Below are 23,270 nucleotides of genomic sequence, written 5' to 3' on the forward strand. Positions count from 1 at the left end.
AGTTATTCAGCTAATATCAATTGGACTGTAATTATTTTCCATGTAAAATGGAATAATGGAACTCAATCTCTCCAGTAATGCTCCATTTCCCTTGAAAAGAATCAAATCCCGAAAAGGATGAAAAATTCATCCTGAGTTCCCAATGCCAGCATGCTTCTACACTCACCAAGGGCCATACTCAGAACTAATATCCCAGGGACTCCTTCAGTCCCACCTACATCGAGTCCCTTCTTCTGAGGTGCACTGCATGGAGTATTTCTACTCTGTTCCACTTAAGTGGGATGCCAGCTCCCCATAACCTCCATGGACTGTGATTTGCTTCATTTCTTAAATGTTTAAATACCTACCCCTTAGCAGAGTGGTGCTGTTTCTGATACTGCCAGAGAAATTAACACTGCTCTTTCTTCTGCTTTACTTGGCAAAATATTACTCAGCAACAAATTCTTGTTTGTGATTTTTTTTTCCTAAATAGACATCTCAAAACATCATTTTATTTGTTTATTTGCTTTACATTGGATACCATCTCCCAAAACACACACACACACGCACACACACACACACACACACTCACACAGAGGCATGCACACAGTGTAGCTATGTACAGGAAGTGTGGGATCTTACAAGATGAAGGTGGCATAGGGATGCCACTCAATTTTTTTCATTTTTCTTTTTGCAAAAGAGTAAATGCATTGACTCAGAGAAATTTTTAATTTTCTAACTAACTAATGAGGGAGCTAAGAAGAGATGAGAAAACATATCGCTCCCATCTTCTCAAGACCTTCTCGGGTCTTCAGACTGCCAGGAAGAGCAATAATTTGCATCTTTGAAGAGGGAAGAAACATCTGCATTGCCACCACCCCTCCAGAAGTTAATGTCTATCTCTAGAAAGAATGCAAAGCACAGCTGCGAAAGGCAATTCCAAGTTGCACACACCATAACCCAACCCCTGAAAAACACTCCAGATAATGTCCAGCATTCCATGAAAATTAGTACTAATCATCTTTTCTGAAAATCTAAAAATATGAATCATGTGGGATTTACTGGGTAACATGCTTCTTATAGTAATGATCCCTTGGATTTCATTTAATGAAAGGTAAGTTAATATTTTATATAACAAGTGTAAATGCTCAGTGGAATGACAGTGGAAAAAGTAACAAAAAATTATTTTAGTGGAAATATGTAGGATGAGTTCTTAAAGTTGCAAAAGTGAGAAGCTAGCAGGCAACAAAATGCCTCTAGAACTGTTTTGTAGAATGCCAGGGAAAGGGCTCAGTCAGTAAAGGGTTTGCCATGCAAGTTGGAAACCTGGAGTAGATCCCTAACGTCCATATAAAAAGCCTTGCACAAGGCTTAAACTTGTAATCCCATCATTGGAGTTGCAGAGTTAGTTGGATCCCTGGGCTCATTCACCATCCTATCTAGACTAACAGATGAGCCCCAAGTCCAACTGACAGACCCTGGTTTAAAAATAAGTGGAACAGCTCCTGAGGAATATCTAACTTTCAAGGTCAACCGCTGGCCTCCAAATGCATCTACATGGACAGGCATTTTCATGCACATACACCACCTCACACATGTACAACTGTGCCCAGATTGGGGGGTGGGGAGAAGGGAGAGAGAGAGGGGAGAGGGAGAGAGAAATGTAGGGACACAAAACTGGTTTGGGTATAGGAAATTTAAATGATTTAGGACCATTTGTCTAAAGAACATTGGTCTTGCCCCTGCCCCAGAAGGACAAACATGGTATGTACTCACTCATAAATAGATACCAGATACAAAGCAAAGAATAACCAGACTACAACCCACAGCTACGGAGAAGCTATCTAACAAGGAGGAACCTAAGAGGGATGCATGGATCACCCTGTGAAGGGGAAAAAGATGAGATCTCCATGAATAAACTGGGAATAAGTAGGGCAATGGAGGGTAGGGGGTTGGGGATGAGAACATAGTGGGAGAGCAAGGAAAGAGATGCCATGATAGAGGGAGACATCATGGGGATAGGGAGAAACTAGGTGATAGGGAAGTTCCCAGGAATCCCCAAGGATGACCCCAGCTTGGACTACTAGCAATAGTGGAGAGGGTACCTGAAATAGCCTGCCCTGGTAATCAGATCATTGAATACCCTAACTGTCATCATAGAGCCTTCATCCAGTAACTGATGGAAGCAGAGGCAGAGATCCACAGCCAAGCACCAGGCTGAGCTCCAGGAGTCCAGTGGAAGAGAGAGAAGAGCAATTCTATGAACAAGGGACATCGAGATCATGATGGGGAAACCTACAGAGACATTATGCTCCTCTTATATATGACTTTCTTTGAGTTTATTACTTTGTAAATTGTGATTTTTTTGTTGGAATGTCACTCACATGCTAACTGTGTGATGTTTTCTCATGATTACCCTTGGAGTGCACACCACTGGAAGAAGACCACAAATGTAAGGTGTCCTCTCCATTTTATTGGACCAAGGGTATTTCACATAAAAAAGAACTTTGGTCTTTGGAGTAAAGTAACTGAGCTGTTTTGTGAGCAAGTCAAGTGCCATGGCAATTTTACCTAATTATGAAAGGTTTTATATTTCTAAATGTGTGCTTGGTAAAGTTGACAATTTATTTCCCCCTTTTTGCATTTATCACTTTTTTATAGCAACCTAATAAGTTACTTTTCTTTTGAATTTAAAAATTACAGTTCTGTTTTCTTTGAATCATAGGCTTTTGTACAGTTTTCTTACCTAAAATGCTTTCTCTTCAAAATGCTCTCCTCCCCTCTCACTTGTTAAAGACATATGTCTATAAAATATCCAAATGTTTCTACCTATTCCATCTCTGTAAATGTGTTCATGCTATTCCTTCTATGACATGTGCTGTGTGTTTATCAACTGTAGTGTAACTCATTAATATAGTTTCACTAGTATATATTTAATATATTACTTAAATGCAATACTGAATGTTAATTAAAGTTCCTACAATATTTGCAGTAAGTCTTGAGAATTCACCACTTTGTAATTTGTTAATCACTATTTCAATAACATAATGTGTATTTATGCTCATGCAAACGCGCGCGCGCGCACACACACACGCACACACACACACACAGGGGTGCTTATATTTTACTAGATTTTACTTTTTTAAATCAAAGAGCATGATGTTTGTTAAACGTTGACAAAAACGTAAATCACTGAGGTCATTTCAATCATTTAGTCCACAAACACATATGTTTGCAAAGGTTGGTTTTTATATATTGATTTCCAGCAAGCCAAACACCAACTAAATGTTTTATTGTAATTGCATCCGAACAATTGAAGTTCAAGTCATGTTTCTGATCTTTGATTTAAATTTGCTTCCTTTACTCACTTGGATTTTGTAAAAATTAAACAGTGATTTTTTAAAATGTCCCTTATGTAGTTTGACACATTCTAAGCAGATAGACCTGCACTCTAAAAATGCACATCCGAAGCTAACCTTTTGAAAATTCACACTGTACTGAGGACATCATAAATGATTCACCAATGACAGACATAGAGGTAATTTTTATGACCTGAACCATGAATAGCTCTTTAGTTCTTGATTCGAGTGACTACTTTTCACTACACTGAGCCACGAGTTTCAAAAATAAACCTTCTGCTGATAAGGAGATTTACAGAGAACAAAAAATCCTGAGTCAACTATTTATCTGGGACCAAATTCTGTGAACTAAGCTTAGTTCAAGCAAGAGGTTTTCTAAGCAGTTCATTTATTTTAATATGATACAAGCGTTTTGGAGTTACACTGTAGCTTATGTTCACAGAGCTTTGACAAAAGAGGAGGGGAAGGCCTGGAGGTAACATTTCATGCATTCTTGGAGATAAGAATTGAGCACCCCCTAGAAGCCAAGTTCTGTGTGGATGCTCTGGGGATGCACAGGCCTATTATAGAGGAAATAAAAGCAAATGCATTGATCATGATGTTATGACAAGTTACCACACAAGACGGAATACTATAAACACTACAGGAAAAGGGACAAATGTAAACATTTTTTTTTTTCAGAAATTCCAAGGGCAGACGAAGTACATTGTTTTTCAAGGAAAATGAGGAAGACTTCATGTAAATTGAACAAAATGGTATTTCTCCATCTTCTGTGCTGGGGGATGTCTTTCTGTATGCTGTAAAACATGTTCCCAATGGTTAATAAATAAGCTGCTTTGGCCTATGGCAAGGCAGCTTAGAGGCAGGTAGGAAATCCAAGGAGGGAGCCAGGAAAGAGAAAGGTGGAGTCTAGAGAGACACCAGGCTGCCACCCAAGGAGCAACATGCCAGCAGACAGGTATAGGCACGGAACACGTGGCAAAACATAGATGAATAGAAATGGGTTAATTTAAGATATAAGAGCTAGCTAGGAAGAGGCCTGCCATAGGCCGTACAGTTTGTAAATAATATTAAGCCTCTGAATGATTATTTTATAAGTGGCTGTGGGACCGCAGAGCCAGGTGGGACCAGAGAAAACTTACAGCTACACTTCTGCATGCATAAAAGATGCCTGGGAAGCTTGTTGAAACTGAAATTTTGGAACCGTCCAAAGAGATTTGGACTTAAAAGACCACCATATCTCACCAGAATCTCAGCTAATGGATAGTATCCTGATAACTACATAGCATGTAGAGTATGTTCTAGTACTTTCCAAGACAAATACCATTGAAGAGATGGTGGCAAACTAGCTGGAGTTACATGAAAGGACTGGTAGAATAAAACAGGGAGACAGGAAGGTGGGAATATCTTCTGATATCTGTAGGTCTTTGGAATCCCTCTACCATTCCTACCATAACCAACTTAAACAGCAATGCTTTCCTAGTGAGTCGTTCTACGGACTTCCGACGAGGAGATCGGCCACAGAACCAATTTATCTTATATACAAACCACCCCAAGATTGCCCCTCATTGATGAAAGTTATATTAAGTATCAGCAAGTGGCTCTTGGATTGCAGGTTCATCTAAATAGCTATGGGACTCCAGGAGGGAAAGCATCTTTGCTGTAATGCTTCGGAGGAGAGCAGAAAAGTGGAAGCTAAGTTTGGAGCAATACAAGGGCGTATGGGGGTCTGCAGCTCTGCTGTTTTGTTGATGCCTGAAAGCCTCATCTTACCTCCCTTTTCTGCAGCCAGTAGGCACTACTCTCTGATAATCTGTATCAATATTTCTTATATTGAATTGAACATAATTGGTAGTGTCCTGTGATCTGCATGTTTGATTAGACACAAACTCAGATTCCCTCATTTACATTTTATTATCCTTCGCATTCCTACTTTACACAGTCTCTGCCTTCGCTTGACATTTAATGCAGAAAGGAAGCCTCATCATCTTTTTTAGTGTCACCACGTGGCTATATCAGCCAACTCTGGGGATAGGGCACAAGAGAAAAACTCTGTATGGTTGCTAAGCAGTACAGCACACCAAGGCAAGCCAGCAGCAAATGAGAATTTGTAAATGCCCATCACCACAAAAAAAGCATGCAAGAGTGGAGAACACGATAGCCAAGGTATGATACATGGAAGGGACTAAAAATCAAAGAATGAACAGCACATCAGAGGCTGATAGAGAAGGATATGAGGGCTACAGCAAAGGGCAATCTTACAACAGCCCATAAAGTACCATTACGCCTAATCCAAAATGAGGTGCCGGAGTTCAAACCAGCTGTGCTATAAGAACATGGAGAAACTGGTGAAGGCAAGAAGGCATAGAAACTGTGTCGTAGGAGACACAGATTATTCATACAGTGCTTCCCACATGGCACCTCAGGTTGACCTGTTAAAGAAATTTCTGGTAATATGGAAAGCAGATTCACATAGACCTTACTATAAATATTAATTTAATTGTTTAAGTTTTATAAATACTTGCAAAAATAATGAAAACTCGAAGCACTATACCTATATTTTTTTTTCTTTCCTGTCACATGCTTCCATCACTGGCGTCTTCTCACTACAACTACTACTTACTAAAAAGTAGCCCTCTGCATAAACAAGACTGGGACAATGGCTATCTCGACGGGCGTATTAATGTTGAAAGAGGAAAATTGTTATATATATATATATACTTGTGAATACACATACATACATACATACATACCCACACATACATGTATACAACAATAACACATAATAATCAAATAAAAAAAGGCTACCAACTTGATGGGGGGACTAGGGAGGGGTTCAAGAAAAGAAACTGGGGCGGGGTTGAAGGAGGAAAAGGAGAGGGGAAGTGATGTAATTCTATTTCAATAAAAATTATTTAAAAAATAATAAATGCCACCATACATGAATTGGGGGGGGGGAGATAAAGAAAAACTCACAAAATATTTGTCTTTATCAGATTATAAAGAATTAAATGAAATCTAGCAAAAGCTTTTCTCTAACTTACGTGTGTAAATCAAATGAATCAGACGGAATCTGACTTAACTTGTTCCCATGTGCTTAGTTAGGGGAGCCCACTCCTCTACCTTCCTCACATCAGCTCCACACCCACCTCTCGTCTAAACTGTAGAACAGACACTCACTTCTCTACAGCTCAATTTACTCTAAAGCTGTCATGTGGAATTGAGCCTTCACACAATTTGTCTTTTCTCAGCAGTGGACAAAGTAAGTATTGTATGCCTTTCTGTACAGTTTTATGGCTATTTGTTTCACATGCAATTGTCTTCCACCAAAGCAGAAAAACTTCTTTCAGGCTAAGTGTCTGCTATATACCTTTTTAATGTTACGAGTGTCTTATGCAGGCTTGAGTACACTATTATCAATAAACGTTACTCTTCATTAGTCCCTCAGTGATTGTAGCTAAGACTTGTAGCATTTAATGGATACTAAAGAGCATAGTAGAGGATTGAGAACCAGATGACTACACTGCCACCTGAGCTCTTTTTCATATTAAAATGTCGAAGAATGAAAGCCTGCCATAATTTTCTACAGCCAGCCAAAGATCTTACAAAGAATTCCAATGTCATAAATGGCATTATTTCCCTGACGGATTTAGATTTTAGGCCATGAGGAAGATACTGTGTTTTTATATGGAGATAATTTTTAGAAGGCAGCACACATGCAAAATCAAGTATATGAGAAGCTGGTGGAATATTAAATGGAAACTGTGCTCTTTTTTTTTCCTCCTTAATCACAGAATATCCATCCACTGTGAACAAAAATCCCTTCAAAGAAACCATGGATACTTTATCTAAAATTATGCTTCTTGGTTAGTTTAGTGGCTCAACTCAAATTTGTCTCTCCCTTGTGCATTTTGCAACCTTTTGGCAGGTTTGCTGTTAGAAAAGCCAAGGAGCATTCAAATTGCACCACAGTAGCACTCGTTTATCATTGGCAAAGGTTCCACACTGTAAATGAATTACTGTAATAGGTGTGTCGTGAAATAGCATCTTCTCACCCCCTTCTCTTCTACTTTCTTCCCCAAGCAGGTCAATGCTGATAATAAGTGTTGCTTTAACGTGAAATTTCTCGACAAATTAAAGGGATGGAGTGAGTTTTAAAGCTTTAGGTTTGTAATATTTTAAAATGATTAACGATTACCTCTTGCTATGCCTCTAAAGCTCTTCTTGCTCTATATGGGGTTTGCTTACAGTGAAAAGCTGTCGGGAACTACTGGAAGGTAGGGGCTTCTCAATCAGGGTGACGGTGTTGTCAAATGATATGTCAATGTCATTTGTCAAGTGTCAAGTGTCAAAAGCAGATAACTTAACCCTTGAGAAATTTATATTCTAGCTGGGAGATTAAGTACATGTATGTGACATACCACACACATGTAAAGTAAGGTTTCTGCACACTGGAAAAGGGTACAGTTTAAAGGGACTTCAAAAGAACAGAAAAGCGACTGTGTCAATTGATGTCTAACATACATTATAAGATTTCTAAAGACCTAAGTTTATTTAAATGTATTTGAAAGCATATAGAGGAGATACTTTCTATTCTCATATTATGATTGTAGGGAATATTTTAGAGTAAAAAATAGATTACAATGACTTACTGGGAAGCCACATGTATGTTGTATTTCTGAGTTATCTTGACTGAAGTGATCAGAAACATACAAGTTCAGGGTTTGTCACTATGTTACTTTAGTTCCTTTGTTGAACAAAGAAAGATACAGCACAGTTTAAACAGAGACATCCTCCTCAAGTACATCTCACATAAGCAGAGCTAACCACTGGGTATACCTATCTAACCAAGTGGGAAGTCACTGCTTGGCATCAGATACCAGATAACAATGTCTAGAAAAGAAATGAGGTTGTCTTGTGGTATTTGTCTGTTTGTTTGTTTTCCAAGACAGCATTTCTTTGTATAACATCCTGACTGTCCTCGAACTTGCTCTGTAGACCAGGCTGGCCTGGAACTCACAGAGATCCACCTACCTCTAACTCCCAAGTGTTGGGATTAAAGACGTGTGCCACCACCGTTTCACTTTGTCTCATGGTTAAAATGAGGATAGTTTGGGATAATCATAGAGATTAGAAAAAGAGAACAATTATTAAGGTGCATGGAAAAACCAAATTCCAAAATTCCCATATGAAAAAAAATTCACATGAAAAGAATATTAAGTCCTTGACTCTTTTTTTTTTATTGTTGTTGTTGTTTTCTTGGTTTTTGTTTTTTTTTTAATCTAACTAACTGAGAAGGATTCTAAGTTTAACACACAGGGAGTTCAATTGCAAACTCTTTGTGAAAGAACAAACAGATTCTCAAAATCACCTCAACTAACCAGAAAGGACAATTGAGGTTTTTTTTCCAATTAGTTCAAATACATTTTGATATGCCCCCATTGTACTCAAGAGTACACATGGTTTCTATGTAGTGAGGTAGCTACTGAATCTTTGCCACTTTTTATTGGACCATATACATATGTGTGTGTGTGTGTGTGTGTGTGTGTGTGTGTGTGTGTGTGTGTGTATGTGTGTGTGTGTGTGTGTGTACGTGTGCATATATATATATATATATATATATATATATATATATATATATATATATATATGCTTCAGTCTGGTTTCCATTTCAATTCCAGCTATTTATATTACCACATTCCTCTGTGAAAAGTAAGAATTTTTTAAACCAGCAATCTGAATAAGTTAATTTTAAGAGACTGAAAATATTGTAACATGTAGCATGAGGTTTATTTTTTTTCCATGTGGAAGTGAGCTTGCTTAAAACTTGTATTATCTGTTTCCAGTTCTTTTTTTCCGTCCACTCTCTTCTAACAGAAACACAGATACATGGGCACACAGACACACACTCACATGGCATTCCGCATACATTAGGCACTCTGTTTGCTCATTGCACACCATTTGAACAGGACTGGAGTAAATATTTGCATCAGAGTTTATGTTGATCACTGGAAACATTCCATTTACTTCTCTCAATTGTTTCATTCAAATGACACTGGAAGTATTTGGGTCAAGCAAACACCAAACTTGTGGATGCCTGTGAAATATATTCATAATTTACTTCAATTACTGCCTGCAGTTATTCCCACAGCACTTCTGCATATCCTGTCGGCTGAAATCCAACACTTTGTTAAATATGGAAAGCCTATTTGTGCTAAATTCTGTGTGTGTTTGTGTTTCATACTAACGTTGGAATGGACCCATTCCAATTAAGGTTTAGATTCTGGAATTTCTCATCTATCTGGAGTCACTAAGCCATTCCTTCCCTTTCTCATCACTTGCTCGAATTCTTGGGTAGACCTGAATTTGTCATATATGTCTCAGTAGCGTGAGTTATCATAAAATTCTGGTAACTTAATAAGATCGATTAACGAGGAAGGTCTTAATCCACAGAAAATGTTCCTTTCTCTTATGAAAGGAGGTTAAGTACTAAATCCAATGAAGAGAATTAACTATAGGGAGGAAGATACACAAATGGGAAACTAGCAAATATAGGATAGAGATACGAGTTTTGGTTATTAGACATAATTCAAGAGTTACCCAATAGATGATTGGTTTCTTCCTAGCTCAGTAAAATGTCCCAAAGCTAACAACATCTGTAACTTCCCTTGAGCTGAATAAAATGATTAATTTGTGTCATGAAAGTTCCAATTAGCTGAAGATTTTAGGGAAGGAAAACACATTTAAAAGTCCAGAAGAGGCCAGAACTAAAGAACTGATGTATGAGCTTCAAGACTTGAGAGCACAACAAAGCATCTTCAGTGTACCTGAGTGTCCTTTGAGTCTTGTTTGACAGTTTCAAGAACCCATGTCATCTTCTGTTATTCACACTGATACCAACACAGCTCAAAACCTTCACTATTCTTTGCATCAGATCGAGTGAAAATATAGCAACTCTTTCAGAGAATGAACATGCCCAGCTGGGAAGTCATGGAGAAGACAAAAAGAAAGGAACGTCAAGTAAAAAGAAAAAGAACTAAAGGAAGGAACCGTCTAAGGTGACAATAATGTGGCTGTGTGTGATAGTTTGTGGAGTGCTTGTCTCTCTGCTGTAACACATCATGTCTGATCTCTGATTTCCAACACTTTCAATATGAGCTTCACCCACCTCCAGTAGGCTGGGGTTTGTTCCATAGAGCAAAGGTCACTGAATGAAGTCTTTCCTAAAGATCCATCCAATGTATCATAACATAAGCAAAGGTTGTAAACTTACTGATGATAGTAAATGTGGATAGAAGACAGTAGAGAAGAACGCTAGAGATATGAGAATACTGCTCTCAGAACACAAGGAAGATGAGACATTTACATGGGTATCACCGAACTACTGTGAACTTTTTTCAGAGTAGTGACCTATCAGGGTAGGCAAGTCAATTGATCAAATGACCTACTTTTTACTATTATGTTAAACGAGAGTATATTTTTTTGATTCTGTTTTTCATGGCAAATTTTAAACAATAACAACTGCTTAGAGTTTTTAAAAAGCAGTGCTGCTGATAAAATTCTATAACCAAATCAACAGTTGCATTAGATGCCTTTGACCCTGGGGCTCTTAACACTAACTGTATGTTGAAATGTTCTGTGTACTTTACAAATGCTATGACTCAGAACTCACACCAGAGGCTGGTTGGTTGGTTTGGAGTATAGTCTTTGGCCCAGAAACCAGTATGTAATGGAAGTCAGTCAGCTAAATGTATGAGAATCAGGAGCTGGGAATCACTGTCCCTATCAAAACCAAAGTGCATTCTATGTGAACAGCCTACAGATGACCTAAGCTGATACTCACTAAAACAAACCGCCAGGGTCCTTCTAGTAAATATGACAGCCATGTGTTGTGGAATATTAGTTGAAGATGTGTTACATTTGTTTATGCTGTGGAATATTTGTTTAATGATGCAAAGATGTGTTGCATTCTTTTATGTTATATTTCTTTAATTCTGTGACATTGTGTTACTTTGCCTGTCTAAAACACCAAATTGGTCTAATAAAGATCTGAATGGCCAATAGCTAGATAGGGGAGAGAAATAGGTGGGACTGGCAGGCAAAGAGAATAAATAAGAGGAGAGGGGAGAGAGAAAAGGAGAAAGAGAGGAGGATGCCAGGGGCCAGCCACCAGACACTCAGCCACTCAGCCACACAGCCACACAGCCACAGAACCACAAACCACACCGCCACAGAACCACACAGCCACTCAGCCAGCAACGAATTAAGAAGTAAAGGAAGACATATAGAATAGAAAAAGGTAAAATCCCATGGCAAAAGGTAGATGGAATAAATTAGTTAAGAAAGGCTGGCTAGAAATAAGCCAAGCTAAGGCTGGGCATTCATAAGTAAGAATAAGTCTCCATGTATTTATTTGGGAGCTGGGTGACAGACCCGCAAAGAGGTAAGAAAACAAATACAGTCATGCTTATTCTCTGTTGTTGATACTTTCCTGTAGTTATTTTCTGATGAGTGAGTGGTGGTTCTGTAGCACAAGTACCAGTTGAACAGATATACAGGTAGGTGTGTGTGTGTGTGTGTGTGTGTGTGTGTGTGTGTGTGTGTGTGTGTTATCAATGTGTTGCTGGAGATACATTTGAGTATACATGCAAAATTCATGACCTACCAAACATATAAATATAGACATGTATGTAATCACTGATTATCTCTTCTAAGAACACTCCTATATATAGCTGGGTAGCATACTTCCTTACCCCATGGTCATGACAACATAGAAGTATCTATGGCTATATAAAACACTGTATATTAGGTTCAAATGATTGGCCAGGCAGGGTCAGTGCTTACATTCCTGACCAATTCTTAGAAAGAGAACAATCCAGAGGCATTGGAAAGTGTGGTTAGAGTACTGCTTATGAGCCGTGATTATGTATATTTTATGTTCTGTTGTTATTGGAAACTGTTCTTGAGACCCTGGGAGCCTGGCAGTCTGATGAATGCCTGAAAACCTATTAAAAAGCAATCTGAAATGCATTTCAGGTGAAATCAGTTTTACCAAAGTGTAGATGACTTCATTCATCCTAAAGATATAATTAGAACGGAGACTGAATTGGTTTTTCTTTTTATACAATATATTACAAATATAGACTTCCTTATTCCAGCATCAGCATGTGTATTTCCTTTAAAAAAAAAAATCCCACGTCAAAAAGAGCTGTATATTCACAGCTCTCCAAAAGCAGAAGCATAAGAAAAGACACTGAAGGTATTGTTTCTCTTAGACTGACTTCTCTGCACATGTCAGACAATTAAGACAGTGATGAATTACGCATTACTGTACAAAATTTTTTTATCAGAGGCAAAATTCAAATTTGTTCTGCTTAAGGTAAGTAGACAAATTTTCTCACTTAGAAAAAATCATATTTTTTTTTTAGTATTTGGTCAAGAAAGAAAAAAAAATTTCATGTTGAATACATAGATTCAATTTCTACTGAATAACCTACAAGTTGTACCATAGAAAACATTTATCGACTAAACTAACACAAGGTTATTTGGAAAATGCTTTAGAACTTGTGTTTACTAAGAGACCAGTAACCTTTTTATTCCCAAACTATAAAATATTAGAAACGAGAATAATATGCTTCCATATGGCATATGCTAAGTAAGTCTAGTGTAGTGGTTTTAGGTAAATACACTTTGTTACTGAGCAAGGTTGTTTATTAGGAATAGTCCTACAATGTAATTTTTAATTATCTGATAAATTTACACTTGGCCAGAGAGCCAAAGATAAAATCTCAAAGCTAAAATTTATTTTACTGTTTAAGTAACTGAAAAATGTGTAAAACCACAATGATAATGTGTTTTGGATTTATAGCACTTGTTTGTTGTCAAGGTTTATTAAAATTTTAAAAGGAGAATAAACTATAGCCATGAAAGACTGCACACATATTAGTATATGCCAATGTACAGGTGTGATTTAAAAGTTGATTTGAGATTAACATTACACAATAATGTAAAATCTAGAACAAAACATTTGAGAAGCAATTCATTTGAAAAACAGTTTTCACTTGAGAAATGACAGTTTAAAAACCTATTTGAGAGAAAACGAGGAACAAAGAATTTCTAATGACTTTCTCACTCAGTGGGTTGCGCACTACATGGAGGTGGTGGCAGATCTGTACATAAGACTGAGTGCAATCCCTTGAGCCTTGCAGGGATGATTAACAGAAAAGAAATGCTCTGCACATTTGAGGCAGGTGCTCTGAACTCCCCTATTATATTTCCTACAAAACACTTTGCTCTTTCATTTACTTACATGACATAAGAAAAATGTGTGCCATTAGAAGCAAGTTGACCTGTAAAGAGGTGAGTCAAAGCAGTTAGGTTAGACTGTATCTACACACAGCAGGGCCGTTGGAAACATAACATCAAGTAAATTAAGCAGTGCGGTCCATCTATCGTTCTATGCAGAAAGAAAGAAAATTTTCTGATCTCTTTGCCAAGCAGTAGAAACGTTCTGGGTAGCTTACTAGATCTTTTCCACATGCAGACAAGTTCAACCTCATCTTTGTGAGACATTGCTGAAGTGTTTTGCAATCCATCCTTTTTTTTTTTTTTTTCACTGATTTTTTTTTTCATGGCTCATTGGCTGAGTGCCTGTTAATTACTTGTAGTTTAAAGCCCTCACAAACAAAATGTAGGATTTTTGTGAAGAAAATGTTTTTAGAAAACACATGAAGTAACCTTGGTAATAAATCAGTGATAAGCCAAATGGCACCAATTAACACTTATTTCAAAGAAGTCCATAACAATGAGAGTGTGAGAGACATGAAGTACTCAAATCTCCCACAGAGTCTGCATAGATAATGTCGCAAGCTTGACAGAACCATAGAAGTGATGGGTTTGCATCACATAAAGCTTAGGTGTACGGTTTTGAAGCCCTATTAATATTAGTAATTCATTTTAGAAACCAATGTCTTTTAGCCTCCATCCTCTCAATGATTGATTAGAATTCCTAACACTTCACTGGGTTATTACATGAAATGATACATATAGAGTGTCTGGAGTTTAATAGATATGCACATATTTACATGTTTAATTCTTGCCTCCAATTGCCAATTTAAGAAAAATCTGAACAAAATGAAGCTCACTTTCCTCTTTGTTACTGCATCAGTATATGAACTAGGAATAACAGAATGATAAATTCTTCAAGCAGATTTGTATTCAACATAAAAGTCTTTAAAGTGTGGATTGTGAAATCTATGCAAAAGTCACATGATATAGAATTACTGAATAGCCTAAAAAGAAACAAAAAACAAAAAAAACCTTAAGGACTAAAAGTATGCAGTGATGTATATGAGCATCCTAACCTGAAAACCTGTTTTTAATGACTCCTTTAAATATTTTCTAAAAACTTTGTAACTTTTCTTATTTAAACTTTAAAACAAAATTTCATGGCGTAAAATTAAAAGCAAAAACGGGTAGAATGCATGTTTGTTAGACTTTTATTGAATCCATCCCAAAATGAAAAAAATATTTGATTTTAAAACCTGCTAATTAGTTAAAGGCAGTGAAACCAAGGGCTAATTTATATAATTAAAAAGTTGAAAATTTAGTATAGTTCATGAGAATATTTTCATACTCAAGTTCACATATATTAATTTGATGAAATAAATTATTGCCAAGATAGGAATTGCTGAACCTGCTTGAAAGAATAAATAATTTACTGAAAGTCAACAAATGAAGCTAACATCATTTTGGCAAATTTGAAATACTTTTACAAGAGGTTTTTTTTTTCTTTTACAAACAACTTTTCTGAAGATTAGCAACATCACTCAATTGCACCAACAGCTTTTCGCAAGGATAGAGTCTGTCCCAATTTTGATTCCAATTATTATTGTTTAAATGTTATGGCACTATTATACTTTTGAAATCTTATGTATTTCTAAAAATACAAGCATTGTGAAGTCAAACAGTGAAAATTATCCACATGTTTTGGAACTAGTACAGAAAATAGTTGGGTTTCATACCTAAAAATGACCAAACTTCTCTTCTATATCATGGGATTCTGTTTCACATTGCCTTAATTCCAACTGGTTCACAAGTTCTTTACATTTTTCATGTGATCATTTTTAGATCCATTACCACCATCTTCCTTTCTCTTACTACATGCTCAGTTATTATTATCTATTCAAGAAACCTTCCTTTAACTCAGTTGTACTCTAACAGTGTGTAACTACCAGTATCAAATGATAATACAGTCACGATCTCTGCTAAAGGAAAACACGCTATGGAAATCTTGGCTTCTCGTCATCTGTTCTGTGACGGCTTGTACGTGATATTTATGGATAAGTCACACGAGCATTCACAAAAATATTTGAGCTACATTCTTCAGTCTCCAAGAAGATAATTCTTTAAATATTTAATTAGCAGTGGATTTGAAGTCAGCATGATGTTGTATGCTTTGTTATGATTTATCTGTTGCATCTGATACAGTGCCAGAGTTCCACAAAATCATTTGTTCGCAAGCTAGTCTCCACAGATTTATACACATTTGACTGAATATTGTTTTCAACTATTTAGATTATATAGCCTCCTGTGTGTATTCTGACCATCTGTAACTGTTATCTCTTTCCACTATCAGAAGTGGGTGTTGAAAGTAAAGCAAAGCATCACAGTCTTAAGGTTTCATTTAAACTACGTTCAATAACAGATCTGCAATGGGAAAGAAACCAACAGACTTAATTGTGTGTCCCGATATTTGACTACTTACACTGACCAAAGAAAATGGCAGTTAACATGTTCTTCCAGTAGTTTGAAATCATACAAATTTGAAATATAAATGTTAAAGATAATAGAGCAATTGTGGATGTGTTCAAATATATATTCTGATGTTGGTCTAGAATGTGTGAAGTCTCAAGCTAATGAGATAGATAGATATAAATTAACAACACAGATGTATGTTAGTTGTAGACCATCTATGTTGAGAGATTTAGATTATATCATAACTGGGGTTTTAAAGGTGTGAATGGCTGTTTTCAACTTCATTTCATCTTCAGGAAGAAGTCAAACATGCATTATGTTTCTGTGAAGAATCAAATCAGCATGTGTCAAAGTTATTGATAATGGAATGAGTTTTAGAAATTCATGGCATAATATGAATAACCTTGTAATTTTATATATATATATATATATATATATGTATGTAAACTGAAATATCAGAAAATCCCAATATAATATATTTATCTTAAAATCATATGAAGCAAAGGAGATTAAGGCTCAGCAAAAGTGCATGCTAATGAATTTCAAAAAAACATAGCCAGTATTATGGATGTCAGCCTTCTAAGTTTGAAATCATGTATTTTTAAAACGTCAAAGACTGTAAAAAAATTTATGGGAAAATGTGTAAAAATGGGGAGGACATTTTATTTACAAGTTACTTGGAGATAATGAATACCCAAAGTGGCAAATAATCTAGTATTTTCTAATTAAAACAAAGTTTTGCTGTTATACATATATTGGCACAGGAAATTCTTGAGACTAGATGATGAAAACTTTCAATATGTTGTTATTTCACATAGATAATTGATTTGTAAAACACACAAGAGAGAAAGATAAAAACTCTAAGTAGAAAATATAATTTTATAGCTACATTTTACAGAATATTCCAAGAGATATCATTGGTTATTTTATTATTTTGAAAATATTACTTATTTAAACAACTAAACAGAACCTTTAAAGCCCAATATAACTTCAACATTGGAAAGGTTAAAGAACTGAAAAATGTGTAGAGCAAAAATGCCATCTCAATGCCATTGGTACCACTATATTGTTGAACAAGTATTGTATGAGGTATAAACATGGTACATAAGGATACACTGAGGATTTAGATTATAGCTAAACCAGTTGTGTTAAAGGCCACTAAAATACTAAAAGACAATCATGACTATTAATAGCAGGGAGGAAAAAGAACTCAGAAAGCCCCCAAACTCAAAGTTGGAAATGATGACTCACTTAAAATAAAAAGCCATTACTCTGAATTTTTAGTACTTCAGGAAACAAAACAAGACATCTACATCTACCTTGGTCAGTTCTGTCTCATGAACGAATTTACCAGTGGTATAATGGATATTTGGAGCCTTCACAACTGTATACTATTTATGAGAATTATGTTTAAGAACTTGCTCACGTCTAATAGATAACCTAAATTTCAGATTTCATACTAAGCATGACCATGACTCTTTAACACCACAGAGTACTTAAAATTTATGTATTTTAGTTGAGTGAAGTGTTGAAAAATTTAAGTGTAAGAAACAAACATTAATTGCTTACATAATTAGGTTCAAATTTAGTTGTAACTTAGTCTATGGATTGGGAAACTGTTTTTTTTTTTCATTTCTACAAACAAAATAATTCTAGGACTCCTGTTTTATAAATAATTTTTCCCCAGTATTGAGTGATGGTCTCTGAATCCATTGTTTCGGTGATTTGTAATATTTGGAAGAGCTAAACACCACAGGAAAACAGAAAGGGGTTTCACAACATTTGACTCAATTATAGTAGTTGTAATAGGTATTTTACAATGCTAAACTTAAAGTATGTTAACTCTGAAGCAAGGAACTGGCCTACTGTGTGGGAAAAGCACTGAAATATAGTTGTGTTACACACAGCCATGGAAATGGCTCTTCAAAATTCCCAGGTAGAACAGGGTTGTTAACTTCCAAAGGTTTTATACATTAACACAGCATAAAAGCAACTCTGTATCGTAAGGGAGGGCACAACTGGCATAAAAGGTCATTAAATGCTAATAGACCTGTTGAGGTATGGTTGCTTAATGGAGGATAGGAGCAATATACACATAAAGATCAACACACAGAGAGAATTTAACTCTGCACTATCTCAGGTAAGAAAGACAAAGGAGCTATAAATAAACACTTTCTTAGTACCAATGATTCTAAGTTTACACAAAATTGGTTTATGCAATAGGAATGTTGACCAAAATAATGACAGATATTGGTGAAAGGATGCCACTGACTTAAGGGAATTTGTAGACTGATTAGTTTACACATATGGTTTGTTAGGATTCATCTTCATGTAGTAGACTAGATCGTTCTTCAGCACATAGATGAAAAAGCAGTTAAGAAAGTGAGTTACAAAGTAGGAAGGCGAGTGTTGAGATAAATTATGCGAAGCCTTTTCCAAGTGTCCACACGTTTATAAAAAAGAGTTAAATTTCCTTTGATCCGAAGAGATTTCTTCACACAGGTGCATTTACAACATATTATATACATATGGAGCTTTCTTATGTACATGTGCATATGTACATACTATCTATACATCTCTGCAAGTGTATACACAGCTTTAACTCAAAGAAAATGAGTTAGCAATGCAATCATCATTGCCAGACAATCCAAGTGCTGAAAACAAATGATACAAATTGTTCACAGAGCTGCTTTATCTCTCCTGTTGGCCATGGCTGAGGATAGAATTCCCTTCTGAAGATTTTACTTTCATTGCAACACTGATTGTCATAGATAATCTTTGTGCTTTTGCATAATGCCCATCCTGGATGTACATATATTCACATACAACATTGGACATGTTAAATAAGCATGCTGGAACACAGGCAGGACCATACATCCATGCACAGAATATTCTGAATAGGATTTTCCAAACTGACTGCAACATCAACATGCACCACTATCATATTTGGTCCCGAACAGCAGGGAATGTACAGCTGAAGTAGCCAGGGCAAAGAGTCACTTGCAAGAGTTTCTATACAGAGGAACATCCAGTGGAGAAACAAATGCAGAGTGAATGGAAGGAAGAAAAATACCCACCACCCAAACAGACAACAGCAACAACAAAAAGTTCTCCCACACATTATCACTGAAATTCTGGCTAGCCTCCTTATTCCACAGAAAGCAGGTCCTCTCAAAACTCTGAGTTGAGTTCTAAGCAAGTGACACACATTAGTGCCTCATGGCCTTCCCCAGCCACTGGAACAGCTCATCCTGATAAAGCCTTTTCCAACGCACATTGGCTTCCACGGTTTCCACAGCTCGTGAGAATGAGGCAGACGCTACCCCATCATAGGTCTTCATGAAGTTCTTTAGCTGGAAATAGAAAGTGAACACGGTGAATCTACGTGCATTTATGCGAATCCATGTAGAATATGCACGAATAAGGAGGCATTTGAGATGAAGTGTCATGTAGAAACCTAGGACAAACTTGAATGAACCCTCTAGCTCTATTTGTTTTGAGTTATATTTAAAAGGTCACGCACCCAAACATTGCATTCTTAATTTTCCACTGCCTTTGCTGTATAGGGCTAACATCTCTGGTGTGTTGATTATGATGATAGGACTTGCCTGTGGTACTTTTCAGACCGCATTTGTTTAACCTACTAGAGTTACTTAGGCCTAAGCAGTTGTCCTCTATATAACATTTTGATATTTTAGGACCAATATCTCTTCCCATGTATCATGGTAACACTGGCATTTTCTGACCAGGGATCCTATGAAAAGCTATGAAGGGCAATTCTGAGTGAACAACACACCGATCCCATCACCGTTAAATGCTGTCCCTAACTTAAATCCCCCAGCCTGTCTACCCCATGTGTACTTCCAAACCCTATTCTCAGATTTGTAGGTTTGAGACACTTTCACTCATTTCTCCGCATGTGGCCACCTTATGAATACTCTCTTTTTTCTTTATAAAACCCAAACTTACATTTCACTGAGTGACATAGTGCTCCTTCATTGAATGGATTGGATTGGTAACATAATCGTGATAGGAAGTAAATATACTATTGTGGAACAAGTTTGAAATGAGAAGAAATACTGTAGGAGGTGGGAAGAATGCAAGAGTTAAAAGATCAGGCTGCAAGCATGCTCCAGGCAAGACACAATCATTGCAATCGTGAACCCACGGAAGTTGCAGTTACTGGTGAATGGCCTGCAAGACCCTGGCCCCTTCATCAGTCAGTTTCATATGGAAAGGGGGCTCATAAGGCCCTGCACGTTACTGCTGAACCAATTGGTTAACGATAGAGTTGTGAAGAAAAACAGTTTCTGTCCTTAGTTGTATTAACTGCACCCTCCCACCCCAGCAAGCCCACCAGGTTCCAATGAAAATTTCCAAAACTATAGTCACACAGGTGCCCTTGGTTAAGCTCAGTGGGTCAACAAACAAAACATAGAAGACATGGGGTGTAGGAAATTGATTTGTAGAAAAGAGGGGACTAGACAGAGGTTGGGAAGAGAGGAGGGTCAGGAGTAAGAGCAACTACATCTGTGAAATTGTGAAGAACAAATTTAATTAATAAAACCACATTTAAAACAATAGGTTGTATCTATGGGTGACATGCTTTACTCTGAAATGCAAAGAAAAAAATATGTGGGCACTACAATTTCAGTTACTCCAAATGTAGTTTCTTGTTTCGTTCATAGATAACTGTAGGGAGTGGAGGAATCCTGTGTAAAAGTGTGTTTTGACAAGGGCACAGATCCCAAGATGAATTGGTCCATAGTATATTGGTAAAGCCATTATCCATATGGTCCTGGGTAAAGAGGGATGGCAAAGCTTTTTTTTGGGAGTTGGAATGTGAGTGTTTATGAAAGATTAATTAGTCTGTGCAAAGAATAGGGACTATGGCATTCTCCTCCTGGATGTTGAGGATGCTTATATGTAGAGACTGTCTACTGATACCAGGTAACCACTCCCCTGTGCTGTACCTAATAAACCAGCTGAGATTGCAATTTGTGGTGGAAGTAGTAGGTAGCAAAAGAAAACCCTGATCCCAGCTTCCCTATATCTATCATTCCACATATATATCATTACCTTGCTGTCCATAGCTAGAGTTCTAGGACCCAAGCCACACAGAACACAGCAGATAATAAAATAATCAATTTAATTTATCTATTAAAAATAGGTTGGTGGTTTGCTTCAAAGACCAGTTCTAATTACAAGGCATGTTCAACATAACAAAGAGCCTCAGAAACTAAATGTAATGCTAAAGGTTCACTTTTTTCCTTTAAATAGAGAAAATTGTTAGTCATGTTCTCCTTTTTTTTTTTTTTTTTTTTTTGGTTTTTCGAGACAGGGTTTGCCTGGCTCTGCCTCCCAAGTGCTGGGATTAAAGACATGTGCCACCACTGCCCAGCTATTAGCCATGTTCTAAAAATACACAGTATAGGACTTAAAACTATCTTCAGTGTCAAAAGTAACTGGACTTTAGAACAAAGAAGTCATGCAACAAAAACTGGGTGATTAATGACATTACAACCAACCAAATAGATTTAGAAAGGATAAGGAAAAAATACTGTCCCATTTAGTCAGAGAATTTGAAGTTAAAACTTTTAAGAGCTAGGTGGTGGTGGTGCATACCTTTAATCCCAGAACTCAGGAGGCAGAGGCAGGTGGATCTCTGTGAGTTCAAGGCCAGCCTGGTGTACAAAGCCAGTTCCAGGATAGGCTCCAACCTGTCTCAAAAACGACAACAACAACAAAAAAAATTTTAAGAGCTTTGTCATAATTGTTACTGGCAGACAGTCTTACTTACGGAGTTCATATACCCTGAAGACTCAAGGAATTTTCTTCAAGATTAAACATCAGCAGCTTCACTTTGTGTTCTGTGTGCCTTAAGAAACTGGCAACCAACCAACAATGACAGTGCTAACAGACAAACGTGAAAAATCAACTCGCAGCAAGGAGACATTATGTAGTGTAATTACTGTGGGGTGTGATTCATCACATGGAAGGTGCCATATGGAGGCTCTGCCAGGAGAGAGATAGAGGACCTCAAGATGAGATCTGGGCAGGAAGACTGAGGTACGGAGGTGTTGAAAACACGGTTAATTCTACATCTCCAAATTAACTTGGATTTTAGTTCATGGACAGCTTGGTTTGTTTCTGATGGTGTTATTTTATTACTTGACACTGATGAACTTTCTGAAAGTTTACCAACTAACAATGTTGGCAATGGAAAAGCCTATCACAGAACTGCATACTTGATATCAAAGTCACTGTATGTTAAAGCAAGCATAAGCTATCTAATGCATAACTGAGAATTATTTTATTGTCATAAAATCAATGTAATGTTTGACTAAAATTATAGATATTAAGAAAAAGAGGAATAAAGAATGGATTGAGAGTATTTTTGCATATTTTCAACATAGGCACTGCCCTATACAAACATATACCATAAAGTATGCTTATACCCACAAATATATGCACACAAATTATTTGGATTATTAGAAATTCATTAGTACAATGGTACATTCTCATTCACATACTTATGTTCAGATAGATTCTATGACCATTCAGCAACAAATAATATATTTTATTCCATTTTGAATTGTGTGATTTATTATAGAATATATTATAGTATACTAAATTAATATTACATATCAATGAAAATTACACTCATTCTCTTCAAAATGTGTTCTCCATTATCATTTTGTTTCTAGGCATTCATTGAACATTCCAAATAATGATCAATGGTCTTTTGACAACTTTCCCTTACATGAAGATGCTCAGGTCTCTTCATGAAACAAGCTGAACACTTGAGAAAACTAAACCACAGGCTTGAACATGATTGGATACAAAGTCAGATTATCGTGTAAGAGAACTCTGTAGATAATGTAACTAATGGATCTCTAGAGTTTCATTCTCAAATTATGATTGAAGTGCACTAAATACTTCCCTTGTGAGCTTGGTGATCCTGAGGTGACTCAGACATTGGATGGGGAGCTTAGCCATCAGAGCATATTTGGCACATGTTCTGCATTTGCCATAAATTGATCTTGTGGCCTGTATTCCTAAGTACTGCTTATGGAGAATGTGAGTTCAGAGCTTTCTCGCAGGTCCCTGAGGGGCCTGCAATGTCTGGCTGAGCTTGCTTGTCTGTGCAGGCTCAGCATAGACAAAGGCACTTAG

General features: G+C 36.8%; 1 protein-coding gene across 1 annotated transcript in view; it reads right to left on the reverse strand.

The window, feature by feature from the left end:
- Positions 1-14,818: 14,818 nt before the first annotated feature.
- Trhde (thyrotropin releasing hormone degrading enzyme) overlaps positions 14,819-23,270 on the reverse strand; it is a 396,564-nt gene continuing 388,112 nt past the window's right edge. Inside the window, exon 19 of the mRNA XM_052753383.1 lies at positions 14,819-19,447. Coding sequence (XP_052609343.1) covers positions 19,304-19,447 — 144 coding nt within the window. The 3' untranslated portion in view covers positions 14,819-19,303. The remainder of the gene's footprint in view (positions 19,448-23,270) is intronic.

Source organism: Peromyscus californicus, unplaced genomic scaffold, assembly GCF_007827085.1.
Source record: "Peromyscus californicus insignis strain IS unplaced genomic scaffold, ASM782708v3 Scaffold_24__1_contigs__length_46423439, whole genome shotgun sequence".
NCBI classification, from domain to species: domain Eukaryota; kingdom Metazoa; phylum Chordata; class Mammalia; order Rodentia; family Cricetidae; genus Peromyscus; species Peromyscus californicus.